At 39.1% G+C, this 22,688-nt stretch overlaps 1 protein-coding gene across 1 annotated transcript in view; it reads right to left on the bottom strand.

Moving 5' to 3' along the window:
- The window catches only part of INTS4 (integrator complex subunit 4), a 115,881-nt gene that overhangs the window by 79,306 nt on the left and 13,887 nt on the right, over positions 1–22,688 (bottom strand). The window contains exons 3-4 of the mRNA XM_058545528.1: positions 16,547–16,664; positions 13,760–13,866 (exon numbers count right to left, since the gene is read on the bottom strand). Coding sequence (XP_058401511.1) covers positions 13,760–13,866; positions 16,547–16,664 — 225 coding nt within the window. The remainder of the gene's footprint in view (positions 1–13,759; positions 13,867–16,546; positions 16,665–22,688) is intronic.

Below are 22,688 nucleotides of genomic sequence, written 5' to 3'. Positions count from 1 at the left end.
GACAGAGAAACAAAGAATTAAACTAGGCTCTAAGGAAGCCGTATAAGCAAAAATTACAAGATATTTATTCTCCTAGAAAAATCTTCAACGATATGAAAGAAAGCAGAAGACCTTCAATTTCAGCTGTGCAGATGCTACACAAGAAATGAATATTAATTTCCTGGCCAAATCTGTGAACTAAATCTCTTCGTCTCTCAAATGAGGATTAGCTGTACAATGTACCTCAAAAGATTATTGATAGGATAAAATGAGGTGAACTTGGAAAAGTTAAGAGTACCCAAAAGCATGACTTTCTTCCTACCGTGAAACAAAGAATATGGCAAATTCACACCTTGTAGTTAAAAAATATATAAAGGAACAATTTGAACTTCAAAAAGTAATAATGATAATAGTTTATAATATATTGAATAAAATGATAGGAAGGAAGGAAAGCTTTCTTTATAGTAGAATGCCAACTAATAAACATAGAAGGAATAACAGAGTTAGATTTTGCAATGATCAGAGTAATAACTGACTCAGCAAGATTTACTAATGGTTGCTAAAACAGTGAGTAAAAGTTTGATGGGGCAGAAGATATTTACATAATCTTAAAGTATCTCCTCACAAATTACTTATTAATCACAAGGGAAAATAGTAATTCTATAACAAAAACCTGGTAGACACCACCTTAATCAAGTATCAAAGGTAAAAACATCAATCATGAGTCAAACTTCATGTGTCTCATGATATGATGTACTGAGAAGGACACAATATTATTTATGTGGTATTCCTGCCAAAATGTATAACCTGAATCTAAACAGAGGAAACAGCATAAATCCAGATTGAAAGACATTCTATAAAATAAATGGCCTATACTCTTCAAAAATGTCAAGGTCATGAAAGATAAAGAAAGGCCGAAGGACCTTTCCAGATTAAAGAAGACAAGAGACACGAAAACTAAATGCAATATGTGATCGTGGACCAGAAAAGAAAAATTTATATACAGGATAATATTAAGACAATAGGTAGAACTTAAATTAAAGTCTACAGATTAGTATTAGTATTGTATCAAAAAGTTAAATTTCCTGAATTTGAGAACTGTACTATGGTTATAAAGATGATATCCTTCTTCTTAAGAAATACACACAAGTATTTACTATAGTGCAAAAGGGGCATGATGTCTGCACTTTACTCTTAAATGGTTCAGGAAAAAATAATATGTATATATAGAGAGATCATGATAAAGCAAATATAGGAAAATGTTAACTATTGATCAATCAGGGAGAAGGGTATATGAAAATTCTTTATACTATTTTTGTAATTTTTTTTGGTAAATTTGAAATTGCTAGGGTGCTTGGATTTATCCCACACCCAATGCACTGCTTTCCCAGAATTTTCTTTCTCAGTTAAAGGCACCACCATCTAACCCAGCATATAAACTAGAAACCTAGGAATCATCCTCAACAATTCCTTCACCCTCATCCTGTCCTCAATCAATCACTAAGTCCTATCAATCTTACTTTCTAAATATTTCTCAAATCTACCTGTATCTTCCCATATTTCCATCACTTTAATCTGAACCACTATCATCTCTCACGTAGGCTACTTCAATAACATCCTGACTGGTCTCTCCACAGCTACACTGCCTCTTCTCCAATCAGTTCTCTACAGCACAAGAATAATCTTGATGAAATACAAATCTGATGTTGCCTCTCTACCTGTCGTCTACCCAAAATACTTCAATGGCTTCTCAACAAGACCTACAAGAAGACCCTGCACCTAGCCCAATGGCTCTTAAATGGTTTTTGGTCTCAGGATACCTTTACCTTCTTAAAAACTATTAAGGACCCACATAGAGTTTTTGTTTATATGGGTAATGTCTATCAATATCAACTGTATTAGAAATTAAGACAGAAATTTTAAAAATATTTATTAATTCCTTTACAATAATTACTCATATCTGCTTATACAGTCAATCTGCAATGAAACAATGTTGTTTTGTGTAAAGTATATGAAGAAATCTAGTCTCTTAGAAATATGTAGTTGAAAAGGGAAGACCACACAGATCCCCTCAGAGTTCCTGAGAACCCTAAGGATCCTCAGAGCACACTTTGAGAACTATAGCTCTGGCCTTACTTCTATCTTTGAATTCTTCTAACACAGTGTGCTCCTTTTTTTTTTTTTTTTTTTTTTGTGAGGAGATCAGCCCTGAGCTAACATCCGCCAATCCTCCTCTTTTTTTTTTTTTTGCTGAGGAAGACAGCCCTGGGCTAACATCGGTGCCTATCTTCCTCCACTTTATATGGGACGCCGCCACAGCATGGCTTACCAAGCAGTACTTCGGTGCGCGCCCGGGATCCGAACCAGCGAACCCTGGGCCGCCGCAGCGGAGCGTGCGCACTTAACCGCTTGCGCCACCGGGCCGGCCCCAGTGTGCTCCTTTTGACTACAGGATCTTTGCATACGTTGTTCCCTTTGCCCAGAATACTTTTCCCACCCACTTCTGCCATTCCTTTTGCTTAATTACCTCTTACCATGTCTTAAGATCTTAAAGTCTAAGCTCAACTGTCATTTCCTCTAGAAAACCCTCTCTGAATTCCCTAATTAGGTTAAGCTCTACCCCACACCATATCCTTTTTCTGGAGCAATTAAAACAATTTTAAGGGGCCGGCCCAGTGGCGCAAGCGATTAAGTGCGCGTGCTCCACTTTGGCGGCCCAGGGTTCATAGGTTCAGATGCCAGGCATGCACCGACGCACCACTTGTCAAGCCATGCTGTGGCAGCGTCCCATATAAAGTAGAGGAAGATAGGCACGGATGTTAGCTCAGGGCCAATCTTCCTCAGCAAAAAAAAACAAAAAAAACACAGAATTTTAATTAAGAAACCCTGCCCTAATCTTACATACCTCACAAACTATTTGTCTTTCAAATCCCAAGTGAGATGACACCCAGAATGCTCTGCTTAATACTTCTCCTACCCCAAAGACTTTTTTCACTTCTTCCTCTGAGCAATTTTTATACCTCATAGTTACTTCTGTTATTGCAGGAAACATATTATAATACATTGTGTATCTTTTATAAGCCTGACTATTGGCTCATGAGTTTCTTAAAGGTTGGAATCTCATTTTTCCAAGATATATAGATGGCCAATAAGCACATGAAAAGATGCTTAACATCAGTAATCACTAATCATTACAGAAAAGCAAATCAAAACCACATTGACATACCACTTCATATCCATTAGGATGGCTATTGTACAAAAAACAAAAAAAAAAAAGAAAGAAGGAAAAGAAAAAATGTTGGCAAGGATGTGGACAAACTGGAACCCTTGTACATTGCTGCTGATAATGGAAAATGGAGCACCCACTGTGGAAAACAGTGTGCCAGTTCCTCAAAAAATTAAAAATAGAATTACCATACGATCCAGCAATTCCACCTCTGGGTATTTACCTTTATTAGTCTGCATGGGCTGCCATAACAAAATACCACAGGCTAGATGGCTTAAACAACAGAAAGTTATTTTCTCACAGTTCTAGAGGCCAGAAGTCCAAGATAAAAGTGCTAGCAAATTAGGTTCCTGGTGTGGACCCTCTTCCTGGCTTGCAAAAAGCCACCTTCTTGCTGTATCCTCACATGGCCTTTCCTATATGCACACAGAGAGAAAGACAGCTCTAGTCTCTCTTCCTGTTGTTATAAGGACACCAATCCTATGGCATTAGGGTCCACCCTTATGGCCTCATTTAACCTTAACTAACTCCTTAAAGGCCCTTATCTCCAAATACAATCACATTGGGAGTTAGGGCTTCAACATACAAATTGAGGAGACACAAGTCAGTCCATAACAATACCCAAAAGAATCAAAAGCAGGGACTCAAAGAGATATCTGTAAACCCATGTTCATAGTAGCATTATTCACAATGGCCAAAAGGTGGAAGCAACCCAAGTGTCCATCAATGGATGAATGGATAAACAAAATGTGGTATATACATACAATGGAATATTATTCAGCTTTAAAAAGGAATGAAATTCTGACACAAGTTACCACATGGATGAACTCTGGTGACTGCTATAGACAGAATGTTTGTGTTCCCCCAAAATTCCTATGTTGAAACCTAATCTCCAATGTGATGATATCTGGAGGTGGGGCCTTTGGGAAGTAATTAGGTCATGAAGGTGGAGCCCTCATAAATGGGATAAGTGCCCTTACAAAAGAGACCCCAGAGAGCTCCCTTCTGCCTTCTTACCATGTGAGGACACAACCAGAAGATGGCCATCTATGAACCAGGACACAGGCCCCTACCAGACACCAAATCTGCTGGCACTGTGATCTTGGACTTCCTAGCCTCTAGAAATGTGAGAAATAATGTTTGTTAAGTCACCCAGTTTATGGATATGTTTGTTATAGCTGTCCAAACTGACTAAGACAGGACATTATGCTAAATAAAATAAGCCAGACACACACAAAATGTTATGATTCCACTTATATGAGATACCTAGAGTAGTAAAATTCATATAGACCAATATAGAATGGTGATTGCTAGGGACTAGGGGGGAGCAGAGATAAGAAGTTATTGTTTAATGGGTACAGTTTCAGTTTTGCAAACTGAAAAGAGTTCTGTGAATGAATGAACGTGATGATAGTACAACACAGAATATATTTAATTCCACTAAACTGTACACTTTAAAATGGTTACATTGGTAAATTTTATGTTATATGTATTTTACCACAATTAAAAATAATTTTTTATAACAAAATTTAAACATAGATTTACATGACCCTGCAATTCCATTCCCAAGAGAACTGAAAACATACATCCAAACAAAAACTTGTAAACAAATGTTCACAGCAGCATGGTCACAACAGCCAAAAAGTGGAAACAATCCAAATGTTGTTAGATTCACAACTCACCAAAGGGTACTGTTTTTAATAATGTCTTTATTGAAATATAATTCACATACCATACTATTCATCCAGTTAATGCGTACAATTTAATGGTTTTTAGTATATTTATATGATAAGTGTAAATCATCATCACACTCAATTTTCCAACATTTTCATCATTTCAAAGAGATATCCTTTTGCTATCAACCACCTATCACTCTAACCATCCCAGCCCTAAGCAAATACAAACTGACTTTCTATCTCTGTAGATTTAGCTATTATGGAAATTTCATATAAACAGAATCATAAATATGATCTTTTGTAGCTGGCTTCTTTCACTTAGCATGCTTTCAAGATTCATCCACGTTGCAGCACGTATCAATATTTCATTCTACTTTATGGTCAAGAATATTCCACTGTGTTTTGTTTATCCATTCATCAGTTGCTGAGATGGTCACTGGGGCTGTTTCCACCTTTTGACTATGGTGAATATTGCTGCTATAAACATTCATGCACAAATTTTTGTGCGAATGTTTCAGTTCTCTTGGTAGATACCTAAGAGTAGAACTGCTGGGTCATATGGTAAGTCTATCTCTAATTTTTTGAGGAACTGCTGGAATGTTTTCCAAAGCAGCTGTGCCATTTTTCATTTCCACCAGCAATGGAGGAGAGCTCCAATTTCTCCACACCCTCACCAAGACTTGGTATGGTCAGTCACTTTTTTATTATAGCCATCTTTAGGGTGTGAAATAGTATCTCACAGCGGTTTTGATTTGTATTTCGCTAATGACTGAAGATGTGGAGCATCTTTTCAGGTGCTTTTGGCCATTGTAGATCTTCTTTTGAGAAATGTCTATTCAGATCTTTTGCCTGTGTTTTAATCGAGTTATTTGTATTTTCACTATTGGGTTGTCAGAGTTCTTTATATAGTCTAGATACAAGTCTATCATTAGACATAAAACTTGCAAATATTTTTTCTCATTCTGTGGGTTGTCTTTTCACTTTCTTAATGGTGTCCTTTCAACCATAAGTTTTCAATTTTGATGAAATCCAGTTTATCTATTTTGTCTTTTATTACTTGTGTTTTTGTCATATCTAATAATCTAATACCAAACCCAAGGTCATGAAAATTTGCCACTATGTTTTCTTCCAAGAGGTTTATAGTTTTAGCTCACATATTTAGTCTTTGATTCATTTTGAGTTAATTTTTGCATATGGTGTTAGTTTAAGTTTCCAAATTCATTCTTTTGCATGAGGATATCCAGTTGTCCCAGCACCATGTGTTAAACAGACTATTCTTTCTCCAATGAATGGCACTGGTACCCTTGTCAAAAACCAGTTGACCAAATCATGGGTATATTTTTGGACTCTCAATTCTATTCTATTGATCTTTATATCTATCTTTATGCAGTACCACACTGTCTTAATTACTGGTCCTTTGTAGTAAGTTTTGAAACTGACAAGTGTAAATCTTATCACTTTGTTGTTCTTTTTCAAGACTGTTTTGGCTATTTTGGTTCCCTCTGAAATTCCTTTGAAAGTATAAGTTCTGTACTTCTTCATTTAAATTTATTAGTATTTTATTATTTTTGATGTTATTGTAGGTGGAATGTTTTCTTAATTTCATTTTCATATTGCTCATTGCAAGTATACAGAAATACAACTGATTTTTTTGTATAGGTATACATTGGAGATACTGTGGGTTTGGTTCCAGACTACCACAACAAAGTGAATATCACAATAAAATGAGTCACATGAATTTTTTGGTGTCTCAATGCATATAAAAGTTATGTTTACACTATATTTTAGTCTATTAAGTGTTCAATAGAATTATGTCTTAAAAAACAATGTACATACCTTAATTAAAAAATACTTCATTGCTAAAAAATGCTAACCATCATCTGAGCCTTCAGCGAGTTGTAATCTTGCTGGCAGAGGGTCTTGCCTCGATGTTGATGGCTGTCAACTGATCAGGGTGGTGGCTGTAGAACGCTGGGGTGGCTGTGGCAATTTCTTAAAATAAGGCAACAATGAAGTCTGCCACATTGATTGACTCTTCCTTTCACAAGCCACTTCTCTGTAGCATGTCATGCTGTTTGAGAGCATTTTACCCACAGTAGAACTTCTTTAAAAATTGGGGTCAATCCTCTCAAACTCGGCTGCTGCTTTATCAACTAAGATTATGTAACATTCTAAATCCATTGTTGTCATTTCAACAATCTTCACAGCTTCTTCACCAGGAGTAGATTCCACCTCAAGAAACCACTTGCTTTGCTCATCCATAAGAAGCAACTCCTCATCTGTTAAAGTTTTATCATGAGATTGCAGCAATAAGGCACATCTTCAGGCTGCATTTCTAATTCTAGTTCTCTCACTATTTCTAACACGTCTGCAGTTACTTTCTTCACTGAAGTCTTGAACCCCTCAAAGTCACTCATGAGGGCTGGCATCAACTTCTTCCAAATTCTGGTTAATGTTGATATTTTGACCTATTCCCATGAATCACAAATGTTCTTAATGGCATCTAGAATGGTGAATCCTTTCCAGAAGGTTTTCAATTTACTTTGCCCAGATCCATCAGAAGAATCACTATCTACGGCAGCTATAGCTTTATGAAATATATTTCTTATTTATTTATTTTTTTGTGTGAGGAAGATCGGCCCTGAGCTAACATCTGCCAATCCTCCTCTTTTTGCTGAGGAAGACTGGCCCTGGGCTAACATCCGTGCCCATCTTCCTCCACTTTATATGGGGCGCTGCCACAGCATGGCTTGACAAGTGGTGCATCAGTGCGCGCCCGGGATCCGAACCCCGGGCCGCTGTAGTGGAGCACGCACACTTAACCGCTACGCCACTGGGCCGGCCCTGAAATATATTTCTCAAATAATAAGACTTAAAAGTTGAAATTATGCCTTGATCCATGGGCTGCAGAATGGATGCTGTGTTAGCAGGCATGACAATAACATTAATCTCATTGTACATCTCCATCAGAGCTCTTGGGTGACCAGGTGCATTGTCAATGAGCAGTCATATTTTGAAGATTTTATTTATTTTTTTTCCCCCTTAAAGCCCCAGTAGATAGTTGTATGTCATAGCTGCACATGCTTCCAGTTGCTGTATGTGGGACGCGGCCCCAGCATAGCCAGAGAAGCGGTGCATCGGTGCGCGCCCAGGATCCGAACCCGGGCCGCTAGCAGCGGAGCGCGCGCACTTAACCGCTAAGCCACAGGGCCGGCCCAGCAGTCATATTTTGAAAGGAATCTTTTTTTCTGAGCAGTAGGTCTCGACAGTGGGCTTAAAATATTCCGTAAACCATGTTGTAAACAAATGTGCTGCCATCCAGGCTTTATTGTTCCATTTATAGAGCACAGGTGGAGTAGATTTAGCATAATTCTTAAGGGCCCTATGATCTTCAGAATGGTAAATGAGTACTGGCTTCCACCTAAAGTCACCAGCTGCATTCGCCCCTAACAAGAGAGTCCGCCTGTCTTTTGATGCTTTGAAGCCAGGTACTGACTTCTCCTCTAACTACGAAAGTCTTAGATGGCATCTTCTTCCAATATAAGGCTGTTCTGTCTACATTAAAAATCTGTTTAGTGTAGTCACCCTCATTACTTATCTTAGCTAGATCTTCTGGATAACTTGCAGCTTGAACATCAGCACTTGCTGTTTCACCTTGCACTTTTATGTAATGGAAACAGCTTCTCTACTTAAACCTCACAAACCAACCTCTGCTAGCTTCAAACTTTTCTTCTGTAGCTTCCCCACCTCTCTCAGCCTTCATAGAATCGAAGAGAGTTAGGGCTTTGCTCTGGATTAGGCTTTGGCTTAAGAGAATGTTGTGGCTGGTTTGATCTTCTATCCCGACCACTAAAACTTTCACCATATCAGCAATAAGGCTGTTTCACTTATCATTCGTGTGTTCACTGGAATAACACCTTTTGTGTGTGTGTGTGAGGAAGATTAGCCCTGAGCTAACACCCGATGCCAATCCTCCTCTTTTTGCTGAAGAAGATTGGCCCTGGGCTAACATCCGTGCCCATCTTCCTCTACTTTATATGGGACGCTGCCACAACATGGCTTGACAAGCGGTGCGTTGGTGCACGCCCGGGATCCGAACCCTCGAACCCCAGGCCGCGGAAGCGGAGCCCGCACACTTAACTGCTATGCCACCGGGCCGGCCTCTGGAGTAGCATTTTTAATTTCCTTCAAGAACTTTTCCTTTGCATTCATAACTTGGCTAATTGTTTGACACACGAGACCTAGCTGCCATTCAGCCTATCTCAGCTTTTGACATGCCTTCCTTGCTAAGATTAAATTTCTAGCTTTTGATTTAAAGTGAGAGACATGCAACTCTTCCTTTCACTCGAACACTTAGAGGCCACTGTATGGTTATTATTGGCCTAATTTCAGTACTGTTGTGTCTAGGGGAATAGGGAGGCCCGAGGAAAGGGAGAGAGATGGAGGAATGGCTGGTCTGTGTAACAGTCAGAACACACACAACATATATCCATTAAGTTTGCCATCTTATATGGGTGCAGTTCGTGGCACCCCACAACAATTACAGTAGTTATATCAAAGATCACTGATCACAGATCACCATAACAAACATAATAATAATGAAAAAGTTGGAAATATTACGAGAATTACCAAAATGTGACAGAGAGACACAAAGTGAGCAAATGCTGTTGGAAAAATGGTGCCGACAGACTTACTCAATGCAGGGTTGCCACAAACCTTCCATTTGTAAAACAATGCAATATCTGCGAAGTGCAATAAAATGAGGTATGGCTGTATATTGATACTGTATCCTGCAATCTTGCTGAACTCGTTTATTACTTCTAATAGTTTTTCAGTGAATTCCTTAAGATGTCTTATATATAAAGTCATGTTATGTGAATAGACAGTGATAGTTTTACTTCTTCCTTTCCACTATGGATGCCTTTTCTTTCTTTTTTTTATTTTTTTTGCCTAATTGCACTGGCTAGAACCTCCAGAACCTCCAATGTTGAATCAAGTGGAGAGGGAAACAAGGATATACTTGTTTTGTTCCTGATCGTATGTGGGGAAGCATCTAGTCTTTCACTATTAGTAAGAGGTTAGCTGTCAGTTTTTCACAGATGCCCTTTATCAGGCTGAGGAAGTTCCATTCTATTCCCAGGTGTTTTTAATGAAATAGTGTTGGAATTTTTCAAATGCTTTTTCCTCATCTATTGAGATGACCACATGGTTTTTGTCCTTCATTCTATTTTTATGGTGTACCATATTATTTTCAGATGTTGAACCAACCTTGCATTTCTGGGATAAATCCCACTTGATCGTGTTGTAAAATCCTATTTACATATTGCTGGATTTGATTTGCTAGTATTTTGTTAAGGATTTTTGTATCCATATTCATAAGAGACATTGATCTATAGTTTGCTTTTCTTGTGATGTCTTTGTCTGGTTTGGGTATTAGGGTTATACTGGCCTCATAGAATGAGTTGGGAAGGGTTCACTCCTTATCTATTTTTGGGGAAAGTTTATAAAGAATTGCTATTAATTCTTATTTAAATGTTTGATTTGAAGCCATCTGGGCCTGAGCTTTTCTTTATGGGTAGATTTTAGTTTTCTTTTTTTCATTACTAATTCAATTTCTTTGACTGTTATAGGTCTATTCAGATTGTCTACTTCTAGATTCAGTTTGGTAGCTGGGGGTCTTTGTAGGAAGTTGTCCATTTCATATAAGTTACCTAATTTATTGGCATACAATTGTTCTTACTATTCTTTTATAATCCTTTTTCTTTCTGTCAGGTTGGTAGTAATGTCCTCTTTTTCATTTCTGTTTCAGGTAACTGGAGTCTTCTCTCTTTTTTTCCTGGTCAATATAACTAAAGGTTTGTCAATTTTGTTGATCTTTACAAAGAACAAGCTTTTGGTTTCATTGATGTTCTCGATTTTTCTATCTCTATTTCATTAATTTCTGCTCTAATCTTTCTTGTTTCCTTCCTTCTGCATGCTTTATATTTAGTGTGCTCTTCTTGTTCCAGTGTCTTAAGATGGAAAGTTAGGTTACTGATTTGAGATCTTTCTTCTTTTTCACTATAGGCACTTATAGCTATAAGTTTCCCTCGAAGCACACTTTTGCTGCATCCTATAAGTTTTGATATGTCAAGTCTTCAATTTCATTCATCTCAAAGTATTTTCTAATTTCCTGTTTTGATATCTTCTTTGACTCACTGGTTATATAGGAGTATGTGGTTTAATTTCCACATATTTGTGGTTTCCCAAATTTCTTTCTGTTACTGATTTCTAATTTCATTCCATTGTGATTGGAGAACATACTTTGTACTATTCTTTTTTTTTTGATAATTTTATTTTTTCCCCCAAAGCCCCAGTAGACAGTTGTATGTCATAGCTGCACATCCTTCCAGTTGCTGCACGTGGGACGCGGCCTCAGCATGGCCAGAGAAGTGGTGCGTTGGTGCGCGCCCGGGATCCGAACCCGGGACACCAGCAGCGGAGCGCGCGCACTTAACTGCTAAGCCATGGGGCCGGCCCCTAATTTGTACTATTCTACCAAAAGGATAAATGTTATTGTATGTGAATCACATCTCAGGGCACAACGTATGACGAAATCACAGACAAAATGACATCAGGCAATAGAAATAATAACTATAGCTATGAATCATAGATAGTCTTTATTTACTTGAGCCTGCAAAAGATTCCAACAGATCTCCCATTTCCAAATGGATCAAATGTTTACCCTATTAGAACCTCTACAAACGGGAAAGAAACACACCAAAACCCCATACGAGAAACTGGGAAAGAACACAAAAAGTTCACTCTCAAGAAAGGAAATACAAATGAAGATCAAATATGAAGCCTCACTAGTAATCTTTTAAAAAGGAAATTTTTAATGAAAAACCATTTTCCTCCTACCAAATTAACAGGTTTATCTTCTGTTTTTTAACAATAATATCCAACGCTAGAACATTGGTGGGCATATAAACTGGAACACTTTGGAATATAATTTGGCAAAAAGTGTCAACGGCCTTAAAAAAAACTCTAAATGCTTTTAACTAATAATTCTACTTGCGACAATCTATGTTTAGGAAATAACCCTAAATACAAAAAATATTAGACTAACAACATTCACTGCAGTATTATTTACAATTTAAAACATGGTTACAATATAAATGTCCAATAATAGGAGAATGGTTTAATTATTGGATGAAATATTATGCATCCATTAAAAATATTTATAAAACATTTACAATATAAGGAATATATTTCTAAGATGTTAGTGAAAAAGCAAAATTGTATATAGAATATGATTACAGCTATGTGTTTAAAAAAATAGCAATCTGTGTACAGAAAAAAAACCAAAAGCAATACATCGAATTTCAGAAATTTAAGAAACTGTTACTTCAAGTAACAATCTACTTAGGTGAAAGTATATGCCTCTCTCATAAACACAACCTCACAGATATATATTTTTTTTCACATGGGAGATATACTTACCCTCCCAAACACACATTCCCTAGTTTTTTCCACTTAGGCTTTTTTTTTTTTTTTGGGGGGGGGATCAGCCCTGTGCTAACATCCGCCAATCCTCCTCTTTTTTTGCCGAGGAAGACGGCCCTGGGCTAACATCCGTGCCCATCCTCCTCCACTTTATATGGGACGCCGCCACAGCATGGCTTGCCAAAGCAGTGCGTCGGTGCGCGCCCAGGATCCGAACCAGCGAACCCCGGGCCGCCGCAGCGGAGCGCACGCACCCAACCGCTTGCGCCACCGGGCCGGCCCCTCCACTTAGGCTTTTAATACCGTACTTGTCAAAGTGTTTGGGGTTTGTTTGTTGTTGTTGTTGTTTATTAAGACAAACGAAACACTTGTTCCTGGGGCTCAAAAATAGCTTTCTAATCCATGAATATAATACTCTTCCACAATTCAAACATACTTGTCTTCTTATATTCTCAAAATAAATTTGTCAAAAAGTAAAACAATTCTACAAGGTTTAGGAGCCACTGTTATTATGCACAAAAGGTAGCTAATTAAAAGCTCCAAATTAAATCAAAAGGCACAGCTAATGTACATGTATTTCCTTCATAATCAGAAAAAATAAACTTAGGGGCCGGCCCGGCGGCACAGCAGTTAAGTGCAACCGCTCCGCTTTGGCGGCCCGGGGTTCGCAGGTTCGGATCCCAGGTGCGCATCGACGCACCACTTGTCAAGCCATGCTGTGGCGGCGTCCCATATAAAGTAGAGGAAAGTGGGCACGCATGTTAGCCTAGGGCCATCTTCCTCAGCAAAAAAGAGGAGGATCTGCAGTGGATCTTAGCTCAGGACTGATCTTCCTCATCGAAAAAAAAAAGAAACTTAAAAAAAATTTTCCCAAACACTTCTTTGGTCTGTTTATTGAAGCAACAAAGCATAATAAAAGAAAAAACATGGGCAGTGGAATCAGAGAAACCAGAGTTTATGTCCTGATTCTGCAACTTCCTAAGCGCGAAAACTTGGGCAAAGTTAACTCCCTAAATCTCAATTACCACTTTTGTAAAACAAGGATAACAGTACTTACCTAAAGGACTATGAAAAACAAATGAACAACTGGATACAAAGTACCATAATTAGAAGAGTGCCTAATATGGCACAGTATACATGGTAGCTACTATAATTATTTTCATTTCTTTTGGGAGGATGAGGAAGTGCATTTGAACATACTCAACTTTGTTCCTAATCCAACATCAAGAAACAAAAAAATGAGGCAGCTCTTCAAACCATTAAGAGTCCTTAGCAATTCTCAGTTACAGATTTAGATGGAGCTAAGCAGATCCCACAGCTCATGTCATCTCTCTAGATAATGAGAAACTGTTCCAGAAAGAAGTAACCGTGTGTCTAACCATTATACTCTTACCTTGCATGCTACATCAACTAATCGCATCTGGATAGCTTGATTCTCTGGGAGTTTAGTGCCAATTGCAAGCAAAGTGTCCAACAGCTGAGCTAGGACTTGATGAGACTCTAGAAAGGAAAATGGAAAGTTGGGTTGTAGAATTTCAAAAGGAGATCACTATAGAAACTAAATTTACTTGGGTAAAAAATGTAGTTTTTGGTTTTTTTTTTTGTGAGGAAGATCAGCCCTGAGCTGACATCCGATGCCAATCCTCCTCTTTTTGCTGAGGAAGACTGGCCCTGGGCTAACATCCATGCCCATTTTCCTCTATTTTATATGGGATGCCACCACAGCATGGTTTGAAAAGCAGTGCGTTGGTGTGCACCCGGGATCTGAACCTGCGAACCTCTGGGCTGCCGCAGCAGAGCACACGCACTTCACCGCTACGCCACTGGCCGGCCCTGAAAAATGTAGATTTTTTTTTTTTTGGTGAGGAAGATCAGCCCTTAGCTAACATCTGATACCAATACTCCTCTGTGTTTTTTTGCTGAGGAAGACCGGTCTTGAGCTAACATCTGTGCCCATCTTCCGCTACTTGATAGGGGATGCCACCACAGCATGGCTCGACAAGCAGCGCATTGGTGCACGCCCGGGATCCGAACCTGCGAACCCCGGGCCACCGCAGCGGAGAGCACGCACTTAACCACTTGCACCACCAAGCCGGCCCCAGAAAAACGTAGATTTTTGTCAGCTACGTTCTACTATTTGATCCTTGATTCCTCTCAACTAAAAGCTAAGTTCCTAAAGGGATCATGTCTAAAAATTTGAGTCCTCCATAGGACTGGGAATAGTGATCCAAAAATGTTTAATGCTTGACTCATTTAAGGGCTTTTCATTGCCTTCAAGATGAAGTGCAAATTCTTCAGCAGGGCATGAATACATTCATAACAGCCCCTCCATGATGTCTAGCCCTGCCTACCTTTCTAACCTCATCTCTTTCAAGTCCCCTCTAGCACCCTTTTTTCCAATTACTTATGATTTCATGTCCCCCTCTCTTTGTTCAAGCCAACTGCCCTACCTACAATGCCTTCGCCCACACCTAACTCCATTCTCAACCTCACTCCCCAGGGAACACCTACTAATCTTGAAGTGTCACCTCCTGTACGGAGCTCTTCCCTCTTCCCCAAGAAGAACTGACCATGTTCCCCTGCGTGCTTCCACTGCACCTCCACATTAGCTATAACACTTTACTACACTTATTTTCATATCAGACTAAACCAGGAGACTGAAAGATTCTTGAGGGCAAGGACTGTGTTTTATTCACCTTTGTATTCTCAGAATCTAGCATGACTCATCATATGCTGAATGAATGTTTAATAAATGGGCAAAGAGCCAAATCCAAATAAATCAATATCAATCATCTTAGCCAGATTCTCTTCTTTGTCTAAATTCTCTTCTTTGTTCCAAAATATGGTTCTTCTAATGCTAGTGGTATACAAGAGGATTTTAGGTGGCATTCAGATAATTATTTTTAGATTAATAACCATGTACATATTTTAATATACATAAAAATTGCAGTTACTATCTATTGATGTCACATGACACTAATTTCCTTCTACCATTACTAAGACTCTCTTTAAAGTAATCTTATTTAGGGGCCGGCCATGTGGCGCAAGCGGTTAAGTGCGCACGCTCCTGTGCGGCGGCCCGGGGTTCGCTGGTTCGGATCCCGGGCACGCACCGACTCACCGCTTGGCAAGCCATGCTGTGGCAGCGTCCCATATAAAGTGGGGGAAGATGGGCATGAATGTTAGCCCAGAGCCAGTCTTCCTCAGCAAAAAGAGGAGGATTGGCAGATGTTAGCTCAGGACCAATCTTCCTCACAAAAAAAATAATAAATAAAATAAATAAATAAATATTAAGCCAATTGAGGTATTAACTCTATAACAGAATCTTGCACATAAATAAAACCAAATATTCAAAAAATTAAAAAGGTGAAGTGATTTTCCATTTCACCTAAATGCTGAGAATAATTTTAGTGAGCATCAAAAAGGAACAAAGAGAGGCCAGCCCAGCGGCGCAAGCGGCTGAGTGCGTGCACTCTGCTGCGGCGGCCCAGGGTTCGCCAGTTCGGATCCCGGGTGCACACCGACGCACTGCTTGGCAAGCCATGCTGTGGCGGCGTCCCATATAAAGTGGAGGAAGATGGGCATGGATGTTAGCCTGGGGCCAGTCTTCCTCAGCAAAAAAAGAGGAGGATTGGCAGATGTTAGCACAGGGCTGATCTCCTCACAAAAAAAAAAAAAAAAAAATTTAAAAATTAAAAAAAAAAAAAAAAGGAACAAATAGAAAAGGCAACAACATGAAAGACCTGGGAAATATCACTCTTATAGGAATTAAATTGTGAGGGACCACGTGATAAGGACAGCACCTCTCGTGGTTTCTGAGGGAGTGTGGCACAGTCAACAAAACATCAACTCTGTCACATACTATGTAACCTTGAACAAGTCAGTTAACTTCTCTGAGCTTCAGTTTCCCCACCTATAAAATAAGGACAATAATATCTATCTTATATCACATGTAAACTACCCTAAGTATATGGCACTTGGTAGAGGTCAATAAATGATAGCTATGAAGAGACAGAACTGTATTTTAACTCTAATGCAAATATATGTACATGGTATGGTTTTACCGAATCATCCTCAAATTCCTTTTCGATAACAACCAACAACAAAATTTTGTCTAAATTCCATACAAAAGGAACTAAAGATTTCTGCTCTGATAGACAGCTTTTAAATTTCAACTTACTTTCATTCTGCAGGATGTTAATGGCATCATCCATAATACAGTCTGGTGAAAATCCTGCAGTCTTTGACAATAAACCCAACAACGATGCAATTTTCAGTCTCACAGATGGATCATTCTCCTGGAACAAAAGAAGCTATTGTTACCTTGATGCTCTACTCTCAGCTAAACAACAAACAAAAACATGGGAAACTAACTTCTCAAAAGGGATTCAAGGATCCAAGTATTCTAAACCTTTATTTCTGAAAAATTAACTTCGTATACTGCAGGGAAGAGAGCTTTTCTCAGTCAGTACCTTACACCCAAATACTGCAAAGTAAATGGGAATTTTTTTTATGCCTTCCTAATGTCATTAACTTCTAATCAGAAATGTGCTTTGGGGATTAAAAATACCTGTCTTCCACTGTGCAGTGACATTACACGAGTTGCAGCAACCTGCACCACCAACACTGCCTGCACTGGGCAGCCAACATTGCTGCCAGCATCACTGCTCTTGGAGCCCCTAGAAATTGGGTGTTGCAGCCCACTGCTATCACCAGAAAGAATCTTTCACTCTACCTACTTTTTTGGATTACCAGATCCTGATTAGAAGCCTGGGGCAGGTGCGTCTAATTGGACAGGTCTAGGTCTTGTGCCTGGGCCTCAGGTGCAAGGCAGACTAAGAAATGAGAAGTCTTGCCCTTTTATCTTTGATATTGGGAGGTGTTCTCTAATTTGCACCAACATTGCTACAGTGAGAATCTCCCCGCAAAGACAAAAAGGAACATGTCTTTTGTTCATCACCATATCTGAAGTATGTAGCACAACATCTGGCATTAAGTAGATGTTCAATAAATACATGTGAAATGGAAAAAAAAAAAGTACCTTGCTAGTGCTAAGCACATTTCTATATCAAAGACAAAATTACTTAAATGTGTGCTCAAAAGATGACATGCCTTACAGGTATAATCAACTCCCGACCCCCTCACCTACAATTTCTAAGGAGGTAATCAGGCACAACGAGGAGGCCTGAAGTAGGAGAAGGGGCAACAGATAAGTAATCAGAAAACCTAAAATCCTGGCACATCACTTATCATGTATACAACTCTGGGAAAGTCACTTTCTTGGGAACTTAACCTCAAGCTGTGAGGTGTAGCAGAAAGAGAAAGGACTTTGAAATTAGCCAGATCTAGGTGTGAAGCCCAGACTCACTATGCAGTTGTTATACGTCCTGAACAGGCTAATTAACCTCTCTAAGCCTCATCTGTGAAATGGGGCTAATAACAACCTCAAAGGTCTACTGAGAGAAAAACGACTAGCATAGAAATGGGCACACAGAAGGCAGTCAAATATTAGTGCCCTTCTTCCTTTCTTCATCAGTCCTTTCATGTGGAGGGTAATAAAACCCGAACTGGGGGCCGGCCCAGGGGCACAGCAGTTAAGTGCGCGCACTCCGCTTCAGCGGCCTGGGGTTCACAGGTTCGGATCCCGGGCACGCACTGACGCACTGCTTGTCAAGCCATGCTGTGGCGGCGTCCCATATAAAGTAGAGGAAGATGGGCACGGAGGTTAGCCCAGGGCCAGTCTTCCTCAGCAAAAAAAAGAGGAGGATTGGCATCGGATGTTAGCTCAGGGCTGATCTTCCTCACAAAAAAAAAAAAAACCTGAAATGAACCCCTGTGAATATGGTACTCAGAGCGGTACCATAAAGAGCAAATTAAAAACACGTGGAAGATACAGCTGCAATCCCAGAATATGGGAAATTCCACAGGGTAAATGGCCTGGTTTTTAAACAATAAATAGCACGGGAAAGAAAAGGGAGGTTGGGGATTGTTACAGACTAAAAGAGATGTAATGGGAGAGATAACCAAATGCAATGTGTGAATCCTCCTTCAAAGAAATCAATTGTAAAAAGACATCTGTAAGACTATCAGTGAAAACTGACCATGTACTAGGTATTAGATGCTATTAAGGATTATTGTTAAGTGAGATATTTTTTAAGTCTTATAAAAGTCCTTATCTATTAAACACAGATAATTAAGTATTCATAGGTGAAATGATATGCTGCCTGGGATTTGCCCCCCTCCACGAAAGTGGGGGAATGCATCAAACAAGAATGCCAAAATGCTGGGCCGGCCCTGTGGTGCACCAGTTAAGCACACGCGCTCTGCTGCAGGCGGCCCGGGTTCGGATCCTGGGCACGCACCCATGCACCGCTTGTCAGGCCATGCTGTGGCGGCGTCCCATATAAAGTAGAGGAAGATGGGCACAGATGTTAGCCCAGGGCCAGTCTTCCTCAGCAAAAGAAGGAGGATTGGCATGGATGTTAGCTCAGGGCTGATCTTCCTCACCAAAAAAAAAAAAAAAAAAAAAAGTCTAAAAAAAAGAATGGCAAAATGCTGATAATTGTTGAAGGTGGATGAGGGACACCTGAAGGCTCATATTATTTTCTCTCCCTTTTTGAATGTTTATAAACTTACAAAATAAAAAGTTAACTTTTTTGGAAAAATCACACAAAAGTACTTTGTTCTATCTAAAAGGCAGATTAATTTATTCATTCAACAAACATGCAAGGAGCGCTTACTATGCGCCAAGCATTGTTCTAGCTGCTAGGAATACAAAGGTGAATAAAACAGAAGCAATTCCTGCTCTCGTGGAGCTTAAATTCAAATGGATAAGGCTGGCAAAAGGAAATATATAATTTCAGGTGGTAAGCATTCTGAAGAAAAATGAAGTATATAAGGAGTTAAATATAAGGGAAGGCTGTTATAGACAGGAGAGTAAGGAAAGTCCACTCCGAGGATATGACTTTGAGTGGACACTTAATTGAATGAGACTGAGAGGCATGGGAAGATTTAGGGAAGCAGTATTCCAGGCAGAAAAAAGTTGCAAACCCAGAATATGGAAACTTCTAAAATTCTATATTTAAAACTCTAGAAGGATGCATACAAAACTGTCAACAGTGAGTCTCTCCAGAGTAACCTCTGGAGAGTGTATTTTGTTTTCTTAATTTATATTTGCAGAGGCAAGTCTCACTCTTTTACACATTTCTGTACTGCTTGAATTTATTACAATAAATGTTACTGTTGTGATTTTAAAAAGAGTATAAATTTAAAACTCTACACAAACATACACAACCCTTCAAAAGCTTCCAGTTTCCTACAGAAAAAAGTCTGCACTACTTAGCATGCTATGAAGTCCTGCCAAGACTGGCCACTATGTCAGCTCCCACAATTCCCTACCAGTGATGCCATGCTGCTTCAAGCTTCTGTACTTCTGCTCAGATTGTACCTCTGCCTAGATTGCTCTCCCCATCTCCCACACCCACCCCCTTCTGCCCCTCAGGTGTCAGCAACCCCAGGAAGTTGTCTCTGATCCCTGAACTGGACATGGATGCCCTTACTCTTGTACCACCCCAACAACTTGGTGCAAACTTTTATCGTGCCCCTCACCACAGTGCACCGTAACTATCTGTGATTGTGTCTGTTTCCCCGTCCAGTCTGTGAGCCGCTAAAGTGACTAGCAGAATGCCCAGAAAGCACTCTGTACATTCTGATAAAAATAAAGGGAGTAGTACAGGAAAAGGAAAAGCCAAGCATCCTCCTTAATTCAGTCAGTAAATAACTCATCCATTCATCTGTTCAATAAGGATTTCCTGCGCACTTACTAAGAACCACTGTACTAGGCCATGGGGATACACTGCCCTCATGGAACTTAACGTTTAATGGGCAAGGCAGACATTTACCAAGTAACGTCCAAACGAATAATTACAAAGTCATATTGTAAAGGAAAAGTACAGTGTTCTATGAAAACCTACAACACGTCAGACATGGACTTTAAAATAATTCTGCATATTATGTTCAAAGAGATCCTGATCTAATTTGAGGCAGACAGGAAAGTACAAATGAATGCTCTGAGTCATGAAAGAATACCACAGTTTCCAGAACTGACAAAAAGGGCAATGTGGCTAAAATGTAGATTGACATGAGATGAGGCTAAAGAGACAAGCAGGTGCCACATCTTTTGGGGAATTATGGCAAATGCCTCTGATAGTGCCTAGCATGTAGCAGGAATTCAATACATATTTGTTCATTGTTGAAGAGACAAATGAATAATCTTTGTCCTAAGACCAATAAAACCCCTTTGAAGAACTATAAACAGGAGGGTGACATGAACAGATTTGAGTTGTTGAAATACCAATCAAGCCTCAATATAATGATTGGATTGAAAGGGGGAAAAGCAGACAGAGACACAAATTAAGAGTATACAGTAGTACCCCCTTATCTGTGATTTTGCTTTCCGCAGTTTCAGTTATCCACAGTCAACCGCGGTCTGAAAATAACGCTACATCACAATGCCTACATCCTTCACCTCACTTCATCTCATCACATAGGCATTCTGTCACCTTACATCATCATAAAAAGAAGGATGAGTAAAGTACAATAAGATATTTTGAGAGAGAGAGTACAGTCACATAACTTTTATTACAGTATGTTGTTATAATTGTTTTATATTATTGCCTAATTTATAAATGAAATTAAATTTTATCATAGATATGCATACACAGGAAAAAATACAGTATATACAGGGTTCAGTACTATCCACAGTTTCAGGCTTCCACTGGAGGCCTTGGAACGTATCCCCTGCAGATAAGGGGGGACTACTGTATTGCAATAGTCCAGCAAAAGACAATGGCAAGACTCCCACTTCTGGTAAGGGCAGACTAGATAATTCAGATCAATGTTCCTGCTGAGAAAAACCACAAAAGTACTATGGATTTCAAAAAAAAGAAAAAAGAGCGCACACGCGCGCACACACACACACACACATGCATATACACAAACATATATACATACATGCACACATATATGTGTACGTGCGTGTATACATGTGTGTGTGTATTTGAAGGTATCAGAAAACTAAAAGATAAATGAAGAATTAAAGAACCAGGATCATGCAAGGAAGGTCAGAGACCCAAGAAGGTTCACCTAGAGTTTGGGGCTGCTTTTTCTCTAGGCTTCTGCCAACTGGGAGAAGTGAGGGGATGGATGGATGAGATGCAAAGTAAGCAGTGCTTCTGACAGCAAGGTGAGGCGAGGGAAGCAATGACTAGAGTGTAAGACTGAGGGTAGGAGGGTAAGCAGGGGCAGCCTAATCAACCCCATCACTTTGGATTGGGACCCTAAAAGGTTACAACACATGAGTAAGAGTGAAGCAAAAATACATAGACTTTAGCAGAAACTGCAGCTCAGCTTTGAATCATCTCAATTCCTGAAATAAGAATAAAATTTTCCTGGATTACTAGATAGAAACAAATCCTCTCTGGATGAACACTAAGTCATCCTAAGGCTTAAATTATTTTTACAAACAATTTTGGAAATACACTAATACAACGAGAAATAAGGCACACTAGGAAATCAGATAACAAGAATAAAAATGATAAGACATACCCACAGGGACTCCATTTATTGGAGTTATCAGACACAAACTTTAAAATAATTCTGCTCATTATGTTCAAAGAGATAAAAGGCAAAATTAAGAATTTCACCAGAAAACTTTAACTTTAAAAAAAGGAAATTATAGAAATGACAAAAAGCAATAAACGAAATTAAGAACAAATGGACAGGTTTAACAGTAGACTAGACAAGGTGAGGAGAGAATTAGTGAACTGGAAGATAGGTCCAGAATGAAGCAGAAGGAGACAAAAGAAGAAAAATTCAGAAGAGAAGGTAATAGAATAAAATGAGATGGTTTATCACATATGTAATTGAAATCCCAAAGGGAGAGGAGAGAGAATGAGATAAAAGCAAAATTTGAAGAAATAATGGCAAAGAACCTTTCTGATGACAAGTACCAAGCCACAGATAATAAAACAAGTACTATGATCCCCAAATGGGATAAATGAAAAGAAATCCACGTGTAGGCACATGACAGAAAAATTGCTGAAAACCATACCAAGCAAAAACTCCTAAAAGCAGCCAAATAAAAAGAAGACAGATTACTCCTCAAAGGGATCAATAATAAGACTGACATTTGACTTTGCAACAGAAACAATGGAAGGCAAAAGACAGCAATGATACATTTAAAGTAATAAAAAAAATAACAGCCAATCTAACATTCTACACACAGCAAAAACATCCTTCAAGAATGGAGGTAAACGAGCCCA

The sequence above is a fragment of the Diceros bicornis genome, chromosome 7 (genome assembly GCF_020826845.1).
Source record: "Diceros bicornis minor isolate mBicDic1 chromosome 7, mDicBic1.mat.cur, whole genome shotgun sequence".
Classification (NCBI taxonomy): domain Eukaryota; kingdom Metazoa; phylum Chordata; class Mammalia; order Perissodactyla; family Rhinocerotidae; genus Diceros; species Diceros bicornis.
This window is presented reverse-complemented; position numbering and strand designations above follow the sequence as displayed.